The sequence below is a fragment of the Neomonachus schauinslandi genome, chromosome 15 (assembly GCF_002201575.2).
Source record: "Neomonachus schauinslandi chromosome 15, ASM220157v2, whole genome shotgun sequence".
Taxonomy (NCBI): domain Eukaryota; kingdom Metazoa; phylum Chordata; class Mammalia; order Carnivora; family Phocidae; genus Neomonachus; species Neomonachus schauinslandi.
This window is the reverse complement of record NC_058417.1, coordinates 19,578,697-19,604,922: the sequence shown is the minus strand read 5'-3', so window position 1 is coordinate 19,604,922 and position 26,226 is coordinate 19,578,697. Positions and strand designations below refer to the sequence as shown.

At 40.9% G+C, this 26,226-nt stretch overlaps 1 protein-coding gene across 2 annotated transcripts in view; it reads left to right on the top strand.

Annotated features, from left to right (window-relative positions):
- CRLF3 (cytokine receptor like factor 3) overlaps positions 1-26,226 on the top strand; it is an 87,289-nt gene that overhangs the window by 3,264 nt on the left and 57,799 nt on the right. For both annotated transcript variants that reach the window (XM_021704590.2, XR_002481150.2), the window contains exons 2-6: positions 9,681-9,888; positions 13,041-13,128; positions 13,602-13,779; positions 16,974-17,196; positions 17,892-18,024. In XM_021704590.2, coding sequence (XP_021560265.1) covers positions 9,681-9,888; positions 13,041-13,128; positions 13,602-13,779; positions 16,974-17,196; positions 17,892-18,024 — 830 coding nt within the window. The remainder of the gene's footprint in view (positions 1-9,680; positions 9,889-13,040; positions 13,129-13,601; positions 13,780-16,973; positions 17,197-17,891; positions 18,025-26,226) is intronic.

The following is a 26,226-nucleotide window of genomic DNA, read 5'->3' as shown; positions in this document are numbered from 1 at the left end:
TTTACAAGTTTTTATGTGGATATGTTGTCAGTTCTTTTAGTATATACTTAGGAATTGCTGGGTTGTATGGAAACTGTTTAACTCTTTCAAGCACTTGGCATCCTTTTAGTCTTTGCTTTTGTTTCTTACACTTTAAAAGTCTCTCACGAAATTTGTCTCATGTTAAGAAACCATGCCTATGAAAATCTAGAAGGGAGAAGAGTAAAAATACTTTGTTATTCTGTCAAAAACAACTGCCATCATGTGGCAGTTTCTCTTCTTGTGGTTAAGTTTAGGCCCTACCCTCTGTCTTTACAGAAAAGGAAGTGCTGTGCAGGAATGCATGGGTAGTCTCTAACTCTTACTGTTTAAATAAGTTAAAGGCTAGAGAGATATGTTCATTGTCTTCAGGAAATCAGATCATGTTTACAGCCAGCCTGGCCTAAATGTTGTTGAAATAATTAAGAATAGCTCTCTCTAGTTCCCTGGAATCCTTGGTACTAAGATGTAAATACCAAAGAAATTAACACCCACTCTCCTTAAATACTCATTTGTTCATTCACCCAGTAAATATTTATTGGGTGGGTCAGAGATGCTTCTAGGTCTTAGAAATACCATGGTGAGGGAAATAGACCAGTGCTCTCATGGATTTATTCTTCCCTTGTTGGTGGGTCATTGGAGTATTGCTCTTAAAAACAAAACAAATAGGAAAAACCTAAATTCTTGTGTCCTCATTTTTAGATTTCACTTCCATTGTGTTTTCATTACTTGTTTATTTGTACGGGGTTGGCTTTCCTGCTCGTTGTAAGTAGAGATAGCTGATCGAGATGTGAGTATCACAGAGTGATACTGCCTGGATGATATTGCCATTGTCTGGGGCCTAATCCTTAAGCTTTGCAGGTCCAGAAACCCCATCTTTGTACATTATCAAAGGGGGATTAGTTTGAGGCACTGGAGGTGCCTACAATGAGAAATACCCATGTTCTAGTCTGTATACAGTTATAATTCATGCTCGAAAATGAACGTGTTGGCCTTCATGTGCCTTTTAGTGTGATTCGGTGTCTCTCAGGGCATTGATGAGATCAAGCAAGTCTCTGCTCTTTCAGAGTAAAGGGCCAGATCCTGTTACCTAATTAAGATACTATTTGGTGAGGAGCCTGCCTAGCTCTGGCAGTAGTGTCCCTTTGATCCTTGCTACCACAAATGTGATCCATCACCTGAGAGCTTGCGAAGAATGCAAGAATCAGGCCAGACCTACTAAATCATAATCTGCACTTGAATAGGATTGTCAGGTGTGATATGTATGCACATTAAAAATTGAGGCACACTGTCTTAGAGTATACCGTTACCAATTTGTCAGTTCTCTACTGATTTCTGTAGTTTAATCTAACCATAAGTGTGTTGTTATAAATTGCCATTGTTTATCCTCAAGATTAAAACCTGGCTGGCTCAGTTGGTAGGGCTTGCAATCTTAATGTTGGGGTCATGAGTTTAAGCCCTGCATTGGGCATACAGCCTCCTTTATTTATTTATTTTTTTAGAGCCTCCTTTAAACAAAACAAAATGTCATTTGAAATATCATAGGTTTGTTAGATAAGTATACAGTGATATACAAGTGAATAATTGACATAAGCTAGCACTTGTTCTAGCATGTCTTAACATCTGTAATATGACCCTTTGTCTTCATAGTATTTTTTCAATTTTTAATAGTTGATTTCAGACAATATTTTGAAGATTCAACTAGCAGTCTTGATATTCTTAATATACAATACCATGTCTTCTATAGATCATTATTCCCACGGGGTTTGAAAACACATAGCGTACTAGTTAAAGACTGGGACAGATCTAGAAGTCAGCAGGGGAAAAAAAATTATTTCAGAAAACCAAGGCAGGAAGTCTTAGTAGCTCAGCAAAGAAAAGAACGCTATTATTGCTTCTTTTATCTCCCACTTCCCCTTCTGCTACCCATTTTCAAAACAGTCCAAAAATCTGTCTGAAAATGATGTTACTGTAATAGTACTTATCATAGTGTCCTAAGGAAAGGTTAAATCTAGAGCTGGGAAAAACCAAGAACAGATGAAATAATTTTAAAATAACCTATAATTCTACTACTTACTGACAACCACTGTTAACATTTTGGTGTATCCTTCTAGACATATTATTTTGCAAAATTAAGGGACTACTATATATGCAACTTCGTATCCATTTTTTTTCTTTTGGTTAGTATTATATGGAGCATTTAGTAACTTATGGAGCATTTGTTGGTGGTAGGCTGAGATGTATTGACTTAGGTATGCCGAAATACTAGAAGCAACACTCTAGAAGCAAAACTAAATAATCAACAGCCACGGGTGGGGAGAAAAAGCTGAACACATATTTGTGTGCAGAAGACCACATGTTTACATTGGCTTTTCAGTCATCTTTTCTCAAATAAGTGGTTTCACAAACATCTTTAAACATGGCACTCTGAAAGCTGCTTATTGAGTCCAACACTCACTTGAAATAGAGAAGGATATAGATGAGAATTAAAACATGTATTCTGAATCAATAATGTTAAAATCTGTGATGTTAGTTAAAAAGTGTGTGAATGTCACAGAGGTGCCCAGGTTTTCTCTGTGTAGATATTTTTTTCAATGTAATTGTAGTATAGGTATGATTTTAATAGAGAAAGGGGCGCCTGGGTGGCTCAGTTGGTTAAGCCTCCAACTCTTGGTTTCGGCTCAGGTCATGATCTCAGGACTGTGAGATCCAGCCCCGTGTAGGGCTCTGTGCTCAGCACGGAGTCTGATAGAGATTCTGTCCCTCTCCTTCCCCCTTGCTCCTCCTCTCTCTCTCCTCTCTCTCTCCCTCTCTCTCTCTCTTGCTCTCTCTAATAAAAATAAATAAAATCTTAAAAAAATTTTGATGGAGAAAAACTATTATCACTATACATCTGATAAACAGTGTGGCTAATTTATGATCTAAAAAGCCAAACGGACCACTTATGTTTTCAGTTATTTTAGTTTGTTAGCATTTGCTCCTATTAGCCATGAGATCTTGAGGAACTTATCTTTTTTTGATCCTCAACTTGCCTTATCTGTACAGTGAGGATAAGGATAGTACCTGCTTTGCTTGGCCAATGTGGGAATTAAGATGAGGAATATATTTAAAATGCTTAACACCATGCCTGGGACATAAAAAGTGCTGAATAAATATTACCAATAATAATAATACCAATAAATATTGTTATTCAAGGTGACATCCCCTCCCCTACTTCTCCAAATGGTAACTTACTCTTTAAATGTCTTTCCCAGCAGAATGCCCTTTTTGAGCTCAGATGGCAGTTTGTGGCTCTCCCACTTAATGTAAGAACTTAATACATTTTATTGTCGTTACATGTGCATGCAACTAGCTCCTTTACCAGAATGACAGTTTTTTTGAGGTCAGGCCCATGCTTTATTCATCTTTATAACCCCAGCTCCTGGCACATACTAGATCTCAATAAATATTGAATGAGTGCCGTTATGAATGTTGTGGGTGTAATTTTGCAGACATTCTTTTTAGATTGTCTGTGGTCTTGATTATATGTACCCTATTCATTAATGCAGATAATCAAGAATTAAACTTTTGTTTTATCATATGGTTTGGTTATTTGCTGCTACATAATAAACTGTACCAAAGCGTAACGGCTTAAAAAGCAATCTTATTTGCTTACTTTGCTGGAGATCGACTGGGGCTTGGTTGGGCAGTTCTTCTGATTTTGCTGGCAGCACTCATGTAATTGCAGTCAGATGGCAGCCAAGGCTGGAATGTTCAAGAAAGAACATTCACTTATCTGTTTGGAGACTTAGTGGCTGCAGGACTCCATTGGAATGCTGGCATGGCTGGACCTGGATGCCAGTCTTCTTCCCTTCCTCCCACCCTTCCCACTCGTCTACTCCTTCCACTCTCCAGAAAGGTAGCCAGACGTCTTACATGGTGGATCAGGACCCTCAAAAGTGCAAGAGCAGCGGTTCCCAGGCTGCTAGACCTGGAGCTGGCACAGCCTCCATTCCACTCTGAGCGATGCACTTAGGCCTGCAAGTACTCATCACAGCCCCGCTGTTTTCTCGGGGAGAGGACTGCACAATGATAGAGTATTAGGGTGTGTGCTTCATGGTTCACTGGGGGCCACTAACGTAACAGACTGCCAAATCATATAATAAGGATTTTCTTTCTGAATGTTTTCAAATAGGCATTAAAAAAAAAAAAAGGCAAGATGGAAATGTGGCAGCACTTATGAGTCCATAAGGGTGTCATACAATTCAAATTCTCTGTCACTTTACTAGCTTTCTGATGTGGGCATGTTTATCTCTCTGACTCCAGTATGTTACTCATCTACAGATGCTTTCTTCATAGGGTCGTGGTAGCATTTAAATGAGACCATGGGTGTAAGTAGCTGGCACACAGTAGGTGTTCAGTAGATGATAGCTGTTGCTGTATTATTATTGCCATCGTCATCATTATCTATTATTTTTAGTGACTAATGTCTTGGTGTCAGTGTGAAGACAAGTAGCTAATGTAGTATATGTCACATGAACTGAGAAGAAACATTTTGGTGAGCTTTTTCAATTTCAGTTGACTATTTTATATGTTTACTTTGACTTTTATTTTTGATTATTATATCCTTGTTAGCTAAGTGTTTAAAGCCAGTGTCTAATTTTAAAATAGTTTTGGGGTGCCTGGCTGGCTCAGTGGGTGGAACATATGACTGTTGATCTCAGGATTGTGAGTTTGAGCCCCAAATGTTGGGTGTTGGGTGTAGAGATTACTTAAAAATAAAATCGTAAAAATAAAATGAAATCGTTTTAGTTTCCTATTACCAAATGGGAAAATAAATTCTTAAACTTGAAGGATAAAAATTATTTTCTTCTATAAAGTCATAAAAGTGCATGTTTTAGAGGAGATTCTGGTTACTTAATTTTCTAAAATACGCTGTTATATTTATTGTATTATATTGATATAGCAACTGTATATTGCCACTGAAGACCACAGATGTTTTAAGTCAAATTCTACATAGGTTTTATGACTTTGTTAGTAGCTAAACTCTGGAGGAAAATATGTCAGTCACTGTTGTCTTGGAGGGCTATGAAGTATGTATTTACTAGACTTTTGCAAGCCTTAGTATTAATGTGTAAACTTGATGACTTTTTGGCATTTTGTGAACTCATCCTCATGTTAAAACTTCAAAATACAGTTGCTTAGGGATTAGATTAAACTGCAGTAAAGGTAACTTGTTTTTTAAAAAGATTTATTTATTAGAGAGAGTGTGCGTGTGTGCGAGCGAGTGTGCGTGCGTGCATGCGCTCAGGGGGAGGGGCCAAGGGAGAGGGAGGGAGAGTCCCAAACAGACTGCACAAAGTGCAGAGCCTGATGCAGGACTCAATCCCATGACCCTGAGATCATGACCTGAGCCTAAATAAGAGTCAGACGCTCAACCGACTGTGCCACCTAGGTGCCCCAGTAAGTAAGTTTTAATGGTCCATTACAGTAGAGGCTTTAGTGGAAAATTGGTTTGAATATTATTAATCAGCATGAACAGTGTATATGACAGTTTCCTTTTTAAGACCTTGAGTTGTGTATCATTTGTATTCTACTTAAATCTGCTTTGTTACTATCTGTAGCAGTTGTTTTGCCCTAGAATGGCTAGATAGCATTTGGGGCTGTGTGGTTGTCTACCACATGATTCTTTTTTTTTTTTTTTTTTTTAAGATTTTATTTATTTATTTGACAGAGAGAGACACAGCGAGAGAGGGAACACAAGCAGGGGGAGTAGGAGAGGGAGAAGCAGGCTTCCCGCCAAGCAGGGAGCCCGATGCGGGGCTCGATCCCAGGGCCCTGGGATCATGACCTGAGCCGAAGGCAGACGCTTAACGACTGAGCCACCCAGGCGTCCCCCTACCACATGATTCTTGATGCAAGGATAAGAAATACAAGTTACAGCAGGAAGTGTTTGCAGTCAGTACATAATTTCTAGGTTTTCCTGGGAACTCCTGAAAATGGGAAAAGTGGAAAGGCCATGGTCCTTGGAGTCAGACTGTTTCTGGCACTGTGAAGCCTTGGGCAAGTTATTTGACTTCTTCAAGCTTCACCCTCTTCAATGTAGAGAGTAGAGACCACCTCTCAGAGTCATTGTGAAGTTAATGAGCTGACAGGGCACACATGGACCGTGGTACCACATCAAATAAGAAGAAACCACTCAGCAGTGAAGTCCGAGGTTTAGTTTCATCAAGCAAAGCAAATGAAACAGCAATGGTTGGTATTCTATGAACGAAAGGGACTACGTTTATAATGGAAGTGTAGGAGGTGCATTTGGAAATGGAGTCTCCCCTCCCCAGTCCTCTCACTGCTTTATGTGCACATACTTCCTCTTTTTCTTTCCTCTGAGGTTCTGAAACAAAAACAAAACATAGTTGAGCTCTGAAACTGTTGGAGCTTTTGAATTCTTTCTAAAGAGGAAATTGACTTTACCTAACCAATGCGCTTCCTGTGTGTGCCGTATCCGTTAAAGAGTGAGACGGGACTTCATTGGCATACTTCTCAACTGCAGAATTTCCTCTTGGTGGTGGGGGTGTGAACTGTATTACGGTGCTTCAACATGTCTTCATTTATTTTGTTATCTGTAAGGTCTATCGTGATTCACCTGGGGATCTTGTTTAAAATGTAGATTCTGATTCAGTAGTTCTGGGTGCGGCCTAACAGTCTGCATTTCTAACAATATCCCAGGTGATGTATCAAAATCGTAAAGCATGTAGGGGCGCCTGGGTGGCTCAATCGTTAAGTGTCTGCCTTCAGCTCAGGTGATGGTCCCAGGGTCCTGGGATGGAGCCCCGCATCAGGCTCCCTGCTCTGCGGGAAGCCTACTTCTCCCTCTCCCACTCCCTCTGCTTGTGTTCCCTCTCTCGCTGTGTCTCTCTCTGTCAAATAAATAAATAAAATCTTTAAAAAAAAAATCATAAGGCATGCTCTCCCTGGTTCTTTAAAAAGGTCTTAAACATGTACATGGTTAACTTCATTTTTATTCAACATTTATTTGCCAGGTGCTATGTATGTTAGGGCCTGAGTCTTAAGGACCCCACAGGTAAGTAATGAACCTGAAAGTTTTGAGTATGGCCCCCTCCTTTTCTTTTTTAAATTTTGGTTTGGATTTATTTCATAGAAGCTCCATAGTACAGAGACTAGTTAACAATTAAACTTATAGGGCGCCTGGGTGGCTCAGTTGGTTAAGCGACTGCCTTCGGCTCAGGTCATGATCCTGGAGTCCCGGGATCGAGTCCCGCATCGGGCTCCCTGCTCGGCAGGGAGTCTGCTTCTCCCTCTGACCCTCCCCACTCTCATGTGCTCTCTCTCATTCTCTCTCTCTCAAACAAATAAATAAAATCTTAAAAAAAAAAAACAATTAAACTTATATTAGGGTCTCTCTGTTTCTTTCTTTCTTTTTTTTAAAGATTTTATTTATTTATTTGACAGAGAGAGACACAGTGAGAGAAGGAACACAAGCAGGGGGAGTGGGAGAGGGAGAAGCAGGCTTCCCGTGGAGCACTGAGCCCAATGCGGGGCTCGATCCTAGTACCCCAGGATCAGGACCTGAGCCAAAGGCAGATGCCCAACGACTGAGCCACCCAGACGCCCCGGGTCTCTCTGTTTCTTTATGATTTAAGGAATTCCTCCATTTACTGCACACACACTATTGTAAGTTACATCACTGTCAAAAGGAGAAAAAATTATTTCCATAATCCATTTCAGCCAATCAAACTGTTCCTTTTTTTTCCCCCTGTATTTTTTTATACTCCTTGAGCATTGATATCTTTTGTTTTTACATGGTTGTGACACAATCTCTGGATTCTGCTTTCTAAATTTAGTATTAGAGAATAGATGGAAAACTTTCTAAATTTCTCTATTAACTGTGGAAATCCTGTGCTTTGTGGATTTTCTTGGGCTTCAAACACTCTTGGAAAGATAAAGTTAGCAAAAGGGTTAGAGTAGTAAATGTAATAATGTCATTATGAAACTAATATGATAATATCTGCAAAGTAAAGTATGTGTTTGCTTTGATTCAGCTATTTGGCTTTTAGAATTTTCCTGTTAAGTGAGAGTGAATTGTGTTGTCTGTATCTTTAAAAAAAAAAAAAAAAGTGTTGTATCTGTGTAGACAACTGGTTTGTTTCCAAAATAAGTGTGAGCTGTAAAGATTTCCCTGTCCTGTCTCCCAGAACAGCAGCTCTTAATCTGAGCTCTGTGGACCTGACGGCAGCATTTCTCAAAGTGTGGGCTGCAGAATCACAGGTGTGCTTGTGAAACTCGAGAACTCCATCCATACACTCCAGCCCTCCTTGAAGGTTCTGGATCAGTATGTCTAGGATGGAGCCCTGCAATCTAAATTATATCAGGCAGTCTACATGATTCTTCTGCAAACCAAGTTTCAGAATTACTGCTGCAGGCAAGCCATGGTTGAGATTTGAGGGAATTTGTAAGTTCTGAAATTGAATTAATTTCTTTAGGGTATGGATTATTCATTTTATTGGGAAGAGAGGGTCTGTAAACCTTTCATTGAGATTTGCAAAGAGGAACATGACTCAAAAAAGATTAAAGTATTGTCCCAGAGATATGTTTTCATGAACACTTCTCTGCCTTCTATGAGCCTCTTTGAATTTTAAATAAATTCTTAGCTTTCTCCTAGTATAATGAGGGCATCTTATCCATTAGGTGATTTTTTTTTTTTTTAGTATCATGGCTTTCTTTTATTTATTATTTATTTATTTATTTATTTTAGAGGGAAGCGTGGAGGAGTGGAGGGAGGAGGGGCAGGGGGAGAGGGAGAAGGAGAGACTCCACACTTAGCGTGAGTATGACATGGGGATCAGTCTCACAACCCTGAGATCATGACCCGATCTGAAACCAAGAGTCAGGCGCTCAACTGACTGAGCCACCCAGGTGCCCCTATACTATGGCTTTCTTTTCTTTTCTTTTTTTTTTTTTTTAAGATTTTATTTATTTATTTGACAGAGAGACACACAGCGAGAGAGGGAACACAAACAGGGGGAGTGGGAGAGGGAGAAGCAGGCTCCCCGCTGAGCAGGGAGCCCGATGCGGGACTCGATCCCACGACCCTGGGATCATGACCTGAGCCGAAGGCAGACGCTTAACAACTGAGCCTCCCAGGCGCCCCTATACTATGGCTTTCTGATTTACCATTTATTTACTACTTTTCAGTAAAATGAATTTTAATTCCCTCCTAATTTAAATTTTTTTGTACTGAAACATACTGTTGCCAAGAATAACTTTGTGCGGATAATGATACTTTCTAATATTTTTTTATTGGGAACTACAATGTGCCAGTTATTTTACCAAGTATAATACAGATTATTTAATCCTATTAACAGCAATTCCATGAAGTAAGCATTATATTCATTTGACAAATAAGGAAATTGAGGTGTGGAGTGCTTAATTAACATGACCAAATTGACGTAGTTTGTGAATGGTGGAACCACGGTTTGAGCCCATTCTGTCTTCCCTGAAGGCCAGTACTATGCATTTCTGCTGGTTTGTGCAAATGAATCACATTCGATTTGTCAACAAATGGAAGATGACCACTATGTAGTGCCTTGGGATTAGGGGTCATGCCTGTGGATTAGCCTTTTCTAGAGATTCTGATTCTATGTTTTTATGTTCTTCCTTTTCAGATCAAAGAGAGTGCATCACAGACAAGAGATGTCCTCAAACAGCATTTTAATGATTTAAAGGGAACCCTTGGGAAGCTCCTGGATGAGCGATTGGTGACCCTTTTGCAAGAGGTGGACACGATTGAACAGGAAACTATTAAACCTCTAGATGACTGCCAGAAGCTCATAGAGCATGGAGTTAATACTGCAGAGGACTTAGTCCAAGAAGGTGGGAGTCCAGGGGGCCTGTGAAGTGGGGCACATTCAGATTGGCCCTTTGCTGATTTCTCAGGGTGCCAGCAGGCTTCTTGCCATCTGTGGGGCGCTTAGAATGTTCCTACTTCAGGATAGTTTGTAATATAGGATGACAGATACACAGTGAGGTATCCCAGGGTGAGTGCAGTTGAAGTGTTAATTATAATCATTTACAAAACGAGGCATAAATGGTTTTTCTCAAATGGTTTTATGATAGTATCTTATTTACTGTTAATACTGTGACTTTAAAGTCCTTTTGAGTCTGTTGAGATATTTTTCAGAGTGTTCATAGAATTTAATTCCATTGTTAGTTTTAGAAGGTTAAAAATTATGATTGGTGTTTACTCCTGAAATCATAGTGATTATATACCTATGTGCAGCCAATTACTGTGCTTAAAGCATGCCCAGATCTTGCCTTGCTATCTTCCTGTCTTCACATCCACCTTCCTCCTTTCACATAGATCTTTGTCAAGTACATTAAATCAAAAGGTAACGGTTCTGCCCTTTGGGGTTCACAGCGCAGAGAGGCAGAGAGGCGTATGTGCCGAGAGAGATCTAAGACTTACAAAGAAGGGAAAGCGCTTAGCTGTGGGAGAGTGTAGGATAGCTTTCTGTGGGAGGAGTTCCACAGAGGCTCGAAAGAATTCATTAAGCGGACAACGGAAGAAAAGAGGTAACAGCACGATTGGAAGCAGAAGTAACATCATGAGTGAAGTGAATGGCATATCAGGGCTCTATTGAAGTATTTTAGGCAGTGGAGTTACACAGTCGGATTTGCATTTAAAAAAAAATGATGCTGGGGCGCCTGGGTGGCTCAGTCATTAAGCATCTGCCTTCGGCTCAGGTCATGATCCCAGGATCCTGGGATCAAGCCCTATATCGGGCTCCCTGCTCAGCGGGAAGCCTGCTTCTCCCTCTCCCACTCCCCCTGCTTGTGTTCCTTCTCTCGCTGTGTCTGTCTCTGTCAAATAAATAAATAAAATCTTTTAAAAAAATAAAAATTAAAAATTAAAAAAATGATGCTGCCCACAGTTTGGAGACTGTAGTAGAGGTCCTAATACTGGAGGTCAGAGAGGCCAATTGGGAAGATATAGCACTAATCCAGACAGGAAATGATGAAGGCAGTGAGCTTCATCGTGGTGGAGATGAAGTGGAGCTGATTTTAAGACTTTTCAGAGAGGGGCGCCTGGGTGGCTCAGTCGTTAAGCGTCTGCCTTTGGCTCAGGTCATGATCTCAGGGTCCTGGGATCGAGCCCCGCATTGGGCTCCCTGCTCCGCGGGAAGCCTGCTTCTCCCTCTCTCACTCCCCCTGCTTGTGTTCCCTCTCTCGCTGTGTCTCTCTCTGTCAAATAAATAAATAAATAAATCTTTAAAAAAAAAAAAAAGACTTTTCAGAGAGAAAATTATTGACGATTTTACCTATCAGTGAGTGTTGATTATTGGTGATTGCCTGGAGATAGGTTGGAGAATAAAGGGAAGGATTTAGGATGATCAAAACCAGCCAGATTTTGGATGACCAGGTTGAATTGTGCTGTTTACTGACATAGGAAATAAACGAGAAGGGTGGGCTTCAGTGGGTAATAAGGCATTCAGTTTGGGGCTTTTGAGTTTGAGGTGCTGCAGATGCCCAGAAGGTAGTTGGGCATGTGGCATGTGGCTTAGGAGAGAGATCAGTATGGCAAGATGGCAACTGATGGTGTGTACATCAAGTCTGGATCCATGGGAGTAAGTAAATCTTCCAAAGCTGGTGTATAATATGAGAAGAGAGGGTGGCAGAGGCTGCCAGCATTGAAAGGACGACTGAGGAAAAAGGAGCCAGAGACTGAATACTGCCCATCCCACACTGAGTGCCGATGGTGGCATGGGGTGAAGAGGGTGCATGGCTCACAAGGCTGTCACTCTGACTGGAAATTCATCCCCTTTTAGTCCCATTTAGAATGTGGCACTGCTGTTATCTTTACATGCTAATGACATTTTGTCTCATCTTCAGTGAGAACTGCTTATCTGCCACTAACCATAACAGTGCCTTCGAGAGAATTCTTTTTAGTGGGGCCACAGAGTGTCTTTCCCGGGAGACTTTGCATTTGGAAACAAACCCAGAAGCAGTTCACAGGGTAGAAGTGTACACCCATCACCCTGAGGACTGAGAAATGTTTTTATTTTAGAAAATAAATCCTTTGAGGCACAAACTTGTTTGTTACAGCATCTGATGCTTAAATGTTTTTATACTTCAGAAATATTCTGAATTTCAGTCTCTTTCCTCCCTCCCAAGGGATAAAAACTTATTTATGGAATTTTGAGGACTTTGAGGCAGTGTTCAATATGCCCTGTTTTCCTTTTGGTGATGGAGAATGTCATGTCATGTGGTCCCAAAAAACTTAAGTCACTCCAGGGCACATTCAGATGGAAAAGAGTTCTGGTAGTATTTCTTTGGGGCTGTGGAAGGACATAGAAGTTGGTCATTTTTTTTAATGTCTTTAGATAGCTTTTCCTTTTTATTTTTCTGTGGAATAATATCTAATATGTGATATTAGAAAACAGCTGTATCATTTGACTTTATAAGACCCCTTGCCCATGGGGCGCCTGGGTGGCTCAGTCAGTTAAGTGTCTACCTTAGGCTCAGGTCATGATCCCCGGGTCCTGGGATCGAGCCCTGCATCGGGCTCCCTGCTCAGCGGGGAGTCTGCCTCTCCCTCTCCCCCTCCCCCCTATTTTCTGTCTCTCTCAAAGAAATTAAAAAAAAAAAAAAGACCCCGTGCCCTATTTTTCTATCAGGGTAACTCCTGTTGGAGTTCTGTAAATGAAGATTCTGTAGGAGCGATGGAAAAAAGGACCTGGACCTTCTCCTTTGTATAAAATTGGTTGACAAACCAGATTTCTTTGTGTAGAGCAGAATCTTCCATCTCTGGTGAAATGTTACCATTATGTACCCCTTTTCTTTGTGAGCTTCACCTTAGAGTCACTTCTAAAATAGTTTCTACTTTTACTTTTTGGGAACTTGACTGTGGAATCACTTAAGAATTATTTGTGAGAAAACCAGAGACCCACCTAGACATGGGCTATAGTGATTACTTTATAATGTGACCGTTTTTTTTGCTGTATTTATTCTCTCATTCTTGATTGTAGGGGAGATTGCCATTCTTGGTGGTGTAGGAGAACGGAATGAAAAACTGTGGAACTTTACCAAAAAGGCCTCACACATTCAGTTGGACAGGTAAAGGAGTTGGTGCCGTTCAGGCTTAGTTTTATGCATTTAAACTGCCTGCTTTTTTTCCCCCCCTTATTAAAGATTCTGAGTAAATGAGATAGAGAATATATATTTCAAGGTTCACTGCCCAATACCAGTATTAGTGGTATGAAACAGTAGCGATTGTAATTTTTGGCATAGTATTACTGTAGATTTTCTTCAATTCTAGTGTGTAAGAGAATTACTAAATTTTAGAAATTCTGAGCATACTGAAACTGATTTTTTGGTATAAACTTGACAGTGGTGATCCTACCAATTTTCTCTTTTCTTGCTTGTATTTATTTGGGAAGAGAATCTGTCTTCCAAAGCCCCTACTGCCATTAGCATTATTTCCTGAGGGCTTCAGCATCTTTATGTCATATGTGACTGATCTAAACCATGATTCATATTTTTAATCCTCAGTTAAGAGCCTCATAAACACATAAGCTTTGTTTCCTCAGCTTACCAGAAGTGCCTTTACTGGTTGATGTGCCTTGTTTGTCTGCTCAGTTGGATGATTCAGTTCTGAACATAGTGAAAGACCACATTTTCAAGCATGGAACAGTAGCATCTCGCCCACCAGTACAGATCGAAGAGCTAATAGAGAAACCGGGAGGCATCATTGTTCGATGGTGTAAGGTGTGTAATTAAGACTTGTAGATGTGGCTTCAACGTTATGGATTTGAGGTCTGAGGGTCTTTTAGGTTTTTTTATTAACTACCTTTGAACGGTTTCTTCTCTTCACAAACAAAAGTCCCTTTTGCTTTACAATTAAAGTCACAGGGAACTTGAAAGCAGGTAGCTCTTCAGTTTGAGGTAAGTAGTTGTGAAGGTACCTTTAAGAATCTCTGTATCACAGCAGTGTTTTCCATCACAGATTTCCCAAACTTAACCCTTAGTAAGTTGAAGATCTCTCCCATTTCTGTTGATTACAAAAGCCAAAAGATGATAGCGAATATTGGGTCCCTGATATTTTCTGTTCCACACTGAACTAATGCTTCTGAAGTAAAATCCTAGGGACGCTTGGATGGCTCAGTCAGTTGAGCATCTGTCTTCGGCTCAGGTCATGATCCCAGAGTCCTGGGATGGAGCCCTGCATGGGGCTCCCTGCTCAGTGGGGAGCTGCTTCTCCCTCTCCCTCTGCTCCTCCACCTGTTGTGCTCTCTCTCTCTCACTCTCTCACTTTCTCTCTCAAATAAATAAAACCTTAAAAAAAATTTAAAGATTTTATTTATTTGAGAGAGAGAGAGAATGAGAGACAGATAGCAAGAGAGGGAAGAGGGTCAGAGGGAGAAGCAGACCCCCACCGAGGAGGGAGCCCAACATGGGACTCGATCCCAGGACTCCAGGATCATCCTGAGCCAAAGGCAGTCGCTCAACCAACTGAGCCACCCAGGCGCCCTAAATAAAATCTTTAAAAAAAAAAATCCTAAAATGTGGTTTCGTCACATTCTCAGCATTGCTGGGAATTTTCTGTATTAAATCATGTTATGTATATGAGTTACCATATTGTAGATAGAAACCATGTCCAAATGAATCATAAGTGTCTTGGCTGTTGACAAATACATCATTCAGAATGGGTGCTCAGCTTCTGGAAATGATTGATTTTTCTTAAATGGATTTTTTTTTTTAAGATTGTATTTATTTATTTGAGAGAGATCATGAGCAGGGGGAGGGGCAGAGGGAGAAGGACAAGCACTCCCCACTGAGCAGAGAACCCGACACAGGACTCGATCCCAGGACCCTGAGATCATGACCTGAGCCTAAGGTGGACATTTAACCAACTGAGCCACCCAAGTGCCCCTAAATGGATTTCTTTTTAAAGATTTATTTATTTCCTTGAGAGAGAGAAAAGGGGAGAGGGGCAGAAGGAGAGGGAGAGAGAAACTCAAGCAGACTCCCTGCCAAGCATGGAGCCCAACATGGGGCTGGATCTCACCACCTTGAGATCAGACCTGAGCCGAAACCGAGAGTCGGAAGCTTAACCAACTGAGCCACCCAGGCACCCCTTACATGGATTTTTTTGCTGAGGCCATGTTATAGAAGAAAAAAATAGAGATTTTTTTGTTGGTTTAAAACAAAGACTCTTATTCCATTTTTATTCTTTCCCCTGTCAATGGATCTAGAGTTTCCATTTTTTTTTTGCTATAAACATTAGTATTCATGTTCCCTTGTGTACACGTGTAAGAATTTTTCCTCAAGTATATATCCAGTAAAATTATGAGGTCCTAGAGTACTGGATCTATACTCTACTAGAAATACCAAATTTCAGGGGCACCTGGGTGGCTCAGTCGTTAAGCGTCTGCCTTCAGCTCAGGTCATGATCCCAGGGTCCTGGGATCAAGCCCCGCATCGGGCTCCCTGCTCGGCGGGAAGCCTGCTTCTCCCTCTCCCACTCTCCCTGCTTGCGTTCCCTCTCTTGCTGTATCTCTCTCTGTCAAATAAATAAATAAAATCTTAAAAAAAAAAAATTCTCCACTCTAAAAAAAAAAAGGAAAGACATACCAAATTATTTTCAATGTGATTGTACCAGTGTTTCCTTCTACCAGCAGTGTTCCCGGCACTCTGCATCCTGACCAAAACTTGGTATTGTCACACTTTACATTTTTGCCAGTATGGTATCTCATTCTGGTTTCAGATTGCATTGTCCATATTACAAATTTGGTTAAATACTTTTATGTATTTTTGGTTACGTATATTTCTAATTCCATGCTTATTTGTGCCTTTTGTTCATTCTCTTATTGGGTGGTTTCTCCCCTATTAAGTTTTAAAGGAGTCCTATATATATTCTGGATATTAATTATCTTGGTTTTGTGAATGATGTAGTTGTGGGATTCTTTTTTTTGTTTTTTAAAGATTTTATTTATTTATTTGACAGACAGCGAGAGAGGGAACACAGGCAGGGGAGCGGGAGAGGGAGAAGTGCTGAGCAGGGAGCCTGATGCGGGGCTCGATCCCAGGACCCTGGGATCATGACCTGAGCTGAAGGCAGACGCTTAACAACTGAGCCACCCAGGCACCCCAGTTGTGGGATTCTTATCTTTGAGTTTCCAATATTTTATCTTTGGCATTATGGTATAGAAAACATGCCATTTCGGAGTGCTAGGGTGGCTCAGTCGGTTAAGTGGGCAGCTCTCGATTTTGGCTTAGGTTGTGATCTCAGGGTCCTGGGATCGAGCCCTGCAACAGGCTCCACACTCAGCGGGGACTCTTTTTGGGGATTTTCTCTCTGTCCCTCGCCCTCCGCCCCTCCCTGCTTGTGCTCGCTCCTCTCTTTTAGAATGAATAAATAAATCTTTAAAAAGAAAGAAAAAGAGAACATGCCATTTCTTCAAAGGAAGCCGAGTTCTGCAAACCAGACTGGGAGGTATATAACACATGGTTCAATAAAGAAAAGGGCAGTAATGTTGACATATTTCCTATGACCTTCCTGAGAGTAGCCCAAATTCAGCACGTGGGCTTCTGTGCTCGGCCCCAGAATTCTTAAACCATGATGCTGAGAGAAACTGTTCCCTGATTTTTTTTTTTTAAAGATTTTATTTATTTATTTGAGACAGAGAGAATGAGAGAGAGAGAGAGAGCACATGAGAGGGGGGAGGGTCAGAGGGAGAAGCAGGCTCCCTGCCGAGCAGAGAGCCCGATGCGGGACTCGATCCAGGGACTCCAAGATCATGACCTGAGCCGAAGACAGTCGCTTGACCAACTGAGCCACCCAGGCGCCCCTGATTTTTTTTTTTTAAAGATTTTATTTTTTGATAGAGACAGCAAGAGAGGGAACACAAGCAGGGGAGTTGTTCCCTGATTTTTATCTAACACAAAGCCTTTCTCCTTAGGTGGATGATGACTTTACCGCCCAGGATTACAGGCTCCAGTTCCGCAAATGCACTTCAAATCATTTTGAGGACGTATACGTAGGCTCTGAAACTGAGTTCATAGTGTTGCACATAGACCCCAACGTTGATTATCAGTTCAGAGTGTGTGCCCGAGGAGATGGCCGACAGGAGTGGAGTCCTTGGAGCGTCCCCCAAATGGGTCACTCCACATTGGTGCCTCATGGTATGTTGTTGCTTTCTCACTCCGAAGCCTAACGATGTCTCGGGACGCTGGTGCCTGCGCTCAAGGTCGCACACTGACAGCCGGGTTTTCTCTCGGTAAAACCTGCGTCGGTGAGAACAACATGAAACATGTTCTGTTCAAATTACTTCACGTGAATCTTGAGACATTTTCATCGGTTCTTATCTCGAGTCCAAAAATAGTGCCAGGCAGGATTGTTAGCATTCCCTAAATCCAAAGATTTTAAGTGTTGCGACAGGATACTGATTTAAAAAAAAAAAAAATGGGTACTGATTTTCCAAACCTTCAATTACTTTCTGGATGGAGGTCTTATGATTTGAATTTGGTCTGTCCTGTATTACTATTTTAAAATATTCAGACTCATTTGTTAATTAGTTGTTAATCAGGTTGGAGTAAGCTCAAACAATTATGCTTTACCCTGATTTCATTAGACAGGAGATAATACTCATTGATCTTCCATCTGTTCCTGCCAGAATTATGCAGGAATAGACTAACACATTTTTTGTGATTTTTAGGATTAACCAGGATACCCTGTCACTGAATCTCTTCTTTTATGGGACTTGTCCGTGACCCCTAAGAGTAGCCTCTTCTGCTTCCAAGTTTTATTTAATGTATCTGTGTTGAAGATATACCTCAAAAGGTTTTAATAATTTTCGATATCTTTGCTTCCTAAAAAGAGTGGACAGCTGGCTTTGAGGGGTACAGCCTGAGTAGTCGAAGAAATATAGCCCTCCGGAATGATTCTGAATCCTCGGGTGTGCTCTACTCCAGCGCTCCAACTTATTTCTGTGGGCAGACATTGACATTCAGGCAAGTAGATCTTATAGTATGTTTGTCATGGCTTAGGCAGTAAAGTGACGTGCATAGAACACATGTGAGCTTTGGATTCAAAGTAGACCTGAGTTTATTTCATCATTTATAGGCAGTGTTACTTTGGGGAGAGTTCCTCATTTCTCTTTGCTTTGGTTTTCTCAGATGTGTTCATAGAGCTATTACGAAAATGAACTGAGATAAAGTATATAAGATGTCTTGCTTATGCCTGATACATAGCACGTACTTATTATGTTTGTGTCTCTTTTCTTCTTGGGAGATAGAGGTAAGTAGACTACCTCTCAGAAGTCAGTCATAAAAAATCAGAGGCCAAGAATTTTTTTCCTTTGTGAATCAATATGAGCAGGTGTCTGTGAGAGACAACCTGTCAGTGTAAACGTACTGAGAATTACATACATAATGTATATAATTCTCTATAAAATATATGTGTACATACATATATATATGTATGTAATTCTCTGTAAAATAAAACTGAAAGCAAGCGCTCCTACCACCAATCAGTTTTCTATTTCTTTATCCATTTCTTCTTGTATTAGAATAATTTCCTTGTTTTCATGTTCTGAGATGGTCCTATTTCTGAATAGCTCTTCCTAGAAAGCAAAGCCCAGTTTTGTTTTTTCTGTTTTGTGTTGTTTTAAAGATTTTATTTATTTGAGAGAGAGAGGAAGAGCACAGAGGGAGAATGAGGGAGAAACAGACTCCCCACTGAGCAGGGAGCCTGATGTGGGACTCGATCCCAGGACCCTGAGATCATGACCTGAGCTGAAGGCAGATGCTTACCCTACTGAGTACTCAGGCACCCACAAAGCCCAGTTTTGATGTGGAAAATCAGGGAAGCAAACTGTCCTCTAATTTTTAGGTCTTGAGATCATGAGGTTTTATGGTGAACGCTTGCTCCAAGTTCCTGTTGTTGTTCTCATCTCAGTCCCTTGTCATATGAAGCATGGAGAGTAACTGAAAGCTTTATGTAAGCTAATGTGGCCGTGTTCTCCACCAGCCAAGTCATTTGAACTGTCAACAGTTCTCAGAATGCACTAGTTTACACTTTGTCTCATTTTTGACATCTCCTCTCACCCCTTATGTTATGAAGAATGACTCAATGACCAGAAAAATACCAACAAAGAGAGGGAGAAATAAAGAGTCTAGTACCTGAAGTCCACTTAGTTATTCCCCAAAGGGGAATTCTTGAATTTTGTATGCTGACAAACGCTTTTTCTGCTTATGTCCTTTGTTTATATACTGCCATTAGTGAGTCTCCTGAGAACAGTGTGCTCCCATGTGATGATAGGGCTTCCTGAGTTGATACATTCAGGTCAGATATCTCAGACAATAAGAATAGCAATCATAGTAATAATAATTGCAGTTTATAATTAAATAGCATTTACTACGCATGAGGTACTGTTTTAAGCACTTTACTTATATCAACTCATTTGATTCTTACAGTAGCCCAATGAAATAACCCATTTTAGGGATGAGGATACTGAGATGCACAGAAGTTAAGTCACTTACCCAAAGTCACATAACTGGTAAATGGCAAAGCTGCTCTGTATCTTTTCATTTTGTCTTCTTCATGGGAGAGTAAATGTGATTCTGGTTGGTGTTGGAATCTACAGTTTCTCTACGTCAGTATCCTTTAGCTCTTTTCCTTTTCCCTCCTCTATGACCTTCCCCCCCGCTGGTGATGGCCTGATGCTCTCCTGCTTTTAAATCCTTCCTCTGTGAACATGGGAAGGTCTGATGGATGGCATACTTAGGTTTGTTTTTTCCTGTTATTCAATAAATATTTAAGACATTGGAAATTACCCAAATTGATGTAAATCCACTTCCTATCCGTGGACCGTGGTGTGACATTTAGTAGGCCTCAATAAACCTTTAGTTCTTCCTCTTCTCCCAGAGATGTCTGGCCGGGCCCCACTTGGCGGGGTGATTAACAGAAACTTCATTCGACTCACTATTATTGTAGCCAGACCTTTGCATTTTTGTCATTTTTCTTTTGAACGTGGAATGGAAAACGTCTTCTGTCCCCGTTGGAAGGAATTGCAGGCATCAGCAATGAATTCAGAAGATTGGGGGGTGGGGGGCGGCCTGTATGGGGGAGGGGGCAGATGGGTCTACTTGAGTAAATGTAAACTTTATTCAGTTTTTTGGGGTGTCTGAAGGCCTCACAGTTAGAAAGAAGATTATGCTTCTGAAGGCAGTGCCCTGTTGCTCAGCCCAGTCTATTCCTGCTGAAGTTGCTGGAATGCTGAAGTTGCTGGAATGGGTAGAGCTGTGGAAACCAAGTAACCTGTTACTGGCAGGCTCTATCAGTCTCTAGAGCCCACTCTCATTTGGTAGCCAGGTCTGCTAAGCAACCCCCTCCTGCTAGGCCTCTCCTTGATTTTCTGTCTGAACATTCCTACTTTCCCTTTCCTTGCTTCCAAGATTTGCTGATCTTACCATTTTTTTTTTTAAACCAAACTTTTACTTTCTCTTCTCTACCACCTCCTTTCTTTAAAACAGCATCCTTTCAAACAGCCTGCTTTAATCCTCATAGCCTAGGACGTTATTGTCTTCCTTTTACATAGGAAGAAAAAGAAGCACAGGGACCATGGGACTTGCCAGTATTTGAATCCTGCCAGTCTAGCCCTGAAAGTCTGTGCTCTTAACCCTGTGCTGCCTGCCTCCCACAGGTCACTTGAGGTGGTAAATCAAAGGCCAATAGGCTATTTTTTATTAATAAACTTTTTCTTTAAAAGAACATAAAAAATTAATGTTACAGTTAAACATTTTTTTTTAAGATTTTATTTATTTATTTGACAGAGACACAGCGAGAGAGGGAACACAAGGAGCGGGGAGTGGGAGAGGGAGAAGCGGGCTCCCTGCCGAGCAGGGCGCCCGATGCGGGGCTCGATCCCAGGGCCCTGGGATCATGACCTGAGCTGAAGGCAGATGCTTAACGACTGAGCCACCCAGGCGCCACACAGTTAAACAGTTATTGATTGCTGTGTAACAAACCACCCCAAAACTTAGATGCTTAAAACAATAGTCATTTATTTTGCTCAAGAAACTGCAGTTTGGGGCACCTGGGTGGCTCAGTAGTTAAGCGTCTGCCTTCGGCTCGGGTCATGACCCCAGGGTCCTGGGATCGAGCCCTGTATCAGGCTCCCTGCTCCGCGGGAAGCCTGCTTCTCCCTCTCCCACTCCCCCTGCTTGTGTTCCCACTCTCCCTGTCTCTCTCTGTCAAATAAATAAATAAAATCTTTAAGAAAAAAAAAAGGAAACTGTAGTTTGCAGAGCTTGGCAAGGACAGCTCATCTCTTCTTCTGTGTCAGTAGCTGGAGTGGATCTACTTTCAAAATGGCCCACTCACATGGCTGGCAAATGAATTCTGGTTCTGGGTGTCTCTCGGTGTAGGCATCTCTGTGGGCTGCTTGGGCTTCCTCACAGCATGGTGGCTGGGTGCCAAGATTGAGCATCCGAAGAGATAGGAAGTGGAAGCTGCAGAAGCCGCCAGTTTTTTAAGGCCTGGGCCTAGAAAATGACATAATATCACTTCTACCACATTTTACCCTTCATTCAGAGCCTAGATCCCAGAGAAGGGACATAGACCCCACTTTTTGATGGCAGAAGTGTCAAAGAATTGGGGGGCTTTATTTTAGAAATGCTATGATTGATAGCTGTTAGAAAGGGGTCACTTGGTTTAATGCTCACCTTTGTTTGGTTAAGTGTTAGCATGACCTTTTCTGAATATGTTTAAGCTTGAGGAGATCTTTCTTTTTCTGTATAAGACTGGTCTCTGGGGGCGCCTGGGTGGCTCAGTTGGTTAAGCGACTGCCTTCGGCTCAGGTCATGACCCTGGAGTCCCAGGATCGAGTCCCGCATCGGGCTCCCTGCTCAGCGGGGAGCCTGCTTCTCCCTCTGACCCTCCCCCCTCTCATGTGCTCTCTGTCTCTCTCATTCTCTCTGTCTCAAATAAATAAATAAAATCTTTAAAAAAAAAAAAAAAGACTGGTCTCTGTCATCACCAGGTATATCTTCAATTCTGTTAGTTCCTTATATTAAAAAAAAAATCTTACTAATTAATCATTCCTGGGAAGATTAGGAATAGGGCATAGTCCCTACTAGGATTAAGAAGTTAATTTGTTTTGGGGTACCTGGCTCATTCAAAGGAGCATGCAACTCTTGACCCAGGATCATGAGTTCGAGCCCCACATTGGGTATAGAGATTACATCAATAAATAAACTTAAAAAAAAAAGTTAACTTAGGGTCTTTGAAATCTTGTTGGTTTCTCCTTATATTAAGACAGAATGCATTGTCCTGGGGAGAATCCAGCTTTGCTGGGTTTTACTTTGTGCCAAAGTGGTCCCCTCTAGAAATAGGGTATTAGTCCTTTAGGTTAGAGTTTGGCTCTTCTGACAGACATGGGAATGCCAGACAGCAGAATTTTCCCCACAGACTCTTGATTATATAGACTTGGGTGAGGTAAGACAGCTGGTTTCCTAAGTAGATCTCCTTTCAGATTCTATACCCTAGCTTTTAGTTTGTCTGTGGATGGGGGGTTCCATGGTATCATGAAGGTGTATCTGCTTTAAAGTGGTCACATATAACAGTTCTTCCAAATAATCTAAGGAATGTTTCTTAGGCCTTTTTCCCATCCATACTTTATCTGTCTTAAACTACTTATTTTTAAATGTAAGGACAGATCTGATCAACTCCAGTCTCATTACGCTAATCATTTCATTCAACCTTTACTCCGTTCAGATGGTATCTATAGTATTTGGTATTGCCAGGAATGTGAAGTTTAAGAAAAAGAAAAAAAACAAAAACAAAAACAGAATCTTTGACTCAATATAGAGTAGGACATTTATAAATTAGTATAAGAAAGGTCCAGGGGCAGTGCCTGGGTGGCTCAGTGGATTAACTGCTGATTTCAGCTCAGGTCATGATTTCAGGGTCATGAGATTGAGCCCCGAGTCAGGCTCGGAGCTCAGCGTGGAATCTGCTTATCCCTCTCCCTCTGTTCCTTCCCCTACTCGCATGTTCTCTCTCTCTCTCTCACAAATAAGTGAGTAAATAAAATCTTTTAAAAAAAGAAACATCCAGATGCTGTGCAATACGGAGGAAGGAAAAGTTACTTCTATTTTATTTTTTTTTTTAAGATTTTATTTGAGAGAGAGAGAGCATGAGAGAGGGGGGTAGAGGGAGAAGTAGACTCCCTGCCGAGCAGGGAGCCCAGTGCGGGGCTCATGACCTGGGATCATGACCTGAGCCGAAGGCAGATGCTTAACCAACTGAGCCATCCAGGTGCCCCTGAATCTGGATATATTTTAAAGGAAGGACTGACAGGATTTACTGGTGGATTGTTTGTGGTAAGTGAGTCAAGTGTGACTGCAGGGTTTTTGGTGTAAGTAACAGTTGGGACAGAATTGTCATTTACTGAGGTCTATAAGACTGTAGGAGGAGCATATTTCTGGGTGAATAATCAGTTTGTTCTTTCACAAATTAAATTTGAGTCCCTTGTTAGACCTACAAATGAAGATGTGGAGTAGACAGTTGGATACACAAATCTGGAGTTCAGTGGAGAGAGCCAGGCTGGAGATACTAATTTGAGAGTTTTTAGATGAAAACATTTAGATTAAATGAATATCTAGGATTGTGATTTCTGGGTCATAATTGTGTTTGTTTATCTAGCTAAGGAACTGTCAAACTGTGTTCCAGAGTGACTGTGCCATTTTACATTCCCCCCAGCATGTATGAGATTTTCAGTTGTTCTTCATCCCTGCTCACATCTAGTATTGTCAGTTGTTTAGTTTTCACTTTTTTAAAAATTTATTTTATTTTATTTTTATAAGTAGTCTTTGCACCCAACGCGGGGCTTGAACTCACGAGCCAGCCAGGCCCCCTTGTTTTTTGCTTTTTTTTAAAAAAGATTTTATTTATTTATTTGACAGAGAGGGACACAGTGAGAGAGGGAACACAAGCAGAGGGAGAGGGAGAGGGAGAAGCAGGCTTCCCGCCGAGCAGGGAGCAGGGAGCCCGATGCGGGGCTCGATCCCAGGACCCTGGGATCATGACCTGAGCCGAAGGCAGATGCTTAACGACTGAGCCACCCAGGTGCCCCTTGTTTTTGCTTTTAATTTCAGCTATTCTATATACATGTAATTGTACCTTATCGTGGTTTTAATTTTCTTTTTAATAGCCAAAGATAGTATCTTTTCCTGTGCTCACTTATGGGCCATTTGTATGTCTTCGTTGGTGAAGTGTCTTTTCAAATCTATTGCCTATTTAAAGCAATTTTTTTATTATTGAAATTTGATTAATATAAGTCTGTTGTTAAGTATGTGTTTTGAAAGTGTTTTGTTTTTTTTTTTTTTTTTACCAGTCTGAGGCTTGTCTTTTCATTTTCTTAGCAATGTTTTTTGTAGAGTAGAGTTGTTAATTTTGACAAAATACAGTTTATCCATTCATCCAGTGCTTTTGGTGTTGTATCTGAGAAATCTTTGCCCTAATGCAGGGTCACGAAATTTTTTCCTATGTTTTCTTCTAGATGCTTTATGTTTTTAAATTTTACATTCAGATCTATAAGCCATTTTGAGTTACTTTTATTTTATTTATTTATTTTTTTAAAGATTTTATTTATTTATTTAACTGACAGAGAGAGACAGACAGCTAGAGAAAGAACATAAGCAGGGGGAGTGGGAGAGGGAGAAGCAGGCTTCCCGCCAAGCAGAGAGCCCGATGTGGGGCTCGATCCCAGGACCCTGGGATCATGACCTGAGCTGAAGGCAGCCGCTTAACCAACTGAGCCACCCAGGTGCCCCTTGATTTACTTTTAGTATAACATGTGAAATATGGGTTGAATAGGGTTTCGGTTAGGATCTGGTCCAATAGGCCTGCACTATTTGTTGAAAAGACTGTCCTCTCTCCATTGAATTGCCTTTTCACCTTTGTCAAAAATCAATTGACCGTATCTGTGGGGATCTGTTTCTGGACTCTGTTTCATTGATCTATGTGTTTCTCCTTTCCCAGAACTATAATCTTGATTGTAGCTTTATAGTAAATCTTGGTATCAAGTAGTAGGATTCTTCCAACTTATTCTCTTTTTGTTTTAGTTATCCTAGTTCCTCTTTCTTTCTATTTAACTTTAGATTCAGCTTGTCCATTTCTAAGAAAAGTTTTTTTACTGGGATTTTGATTGAGATTGACTTGAAGCTATAGATCAATTTGGGAATAATTGGTATTTTAATATTTTGATTGTTCCAATCTGTGGATATGGTATATTTCTTAATTTAGTTTTTAAAAAAAAGTCTCTCATCATTGTTTTGTCATTTCTCTTTTTCTTGTCTCATTACACTGGCTAAAGAAGTATGATTCTGAATAACAGTGTTGAAAGCTGACATGCTTATTCCACATCTTAGCAGGAAAGCATTCAGTCTTTCACATTAAGTATGATGCTAGCTGTAGGGTTTGTTTGTTTGTTTTATTTTCTTAAGGGTTTTACTTTTAAGTAATCTCTGCACCCAGTGTGGGGCTCGAACTTATAACCCTGAGATCAGACATCACATTCTCTACTGACTGATCCAACCAGGCGCCCTAGCTGTAGGTTTTTTGTAGATACCTTCTATCAGGTTAAGAAAGTGCCCTTCTAGGGGTGCTTGGGTGGCTCAGTGGTTGGGCGTCTGCCTTCAGCTCAGGTCATGATCCTGGAGTCCCTGGATCAAGTCCCACATCAGGCTCCCTGCTCAATGGGGAGTCTCTTTCTCCCTCTCCCTCTGCTCCTCCCCCGACTGTGCACTCTCTCACTCACTCTCTCTCTCAAATAAATAAAATTTAAAAAGAAAGAAAGAAAGGAAGTTCCCTTCTAATTGTGCTTTGCTGAGAGTTTTATCCATAAGTGAATGTTTAATTTTGTCTCATTATTTTTATACATCTTAACGTAATCATACTGTTTTTCTTCTGTTAATATGGTGAATTACAATGATAGATTTTTGAATATTGAACCAGCTTTGCATTCCCGAGAGAACCTCCACTTTGTCATATATTATCTTTATATATATTGCTAAATTTGGTTTTTAATCTTTTGTTGGGGATTCTTATATCTCTTCATGAGAGAGATATTTATCTTTTTTCTTATGATGTTTTCGGTTTTGGTTTTGACCAGCCTTACAAAGTGAGGCAGGAAATGTTTCTTCCTCTTT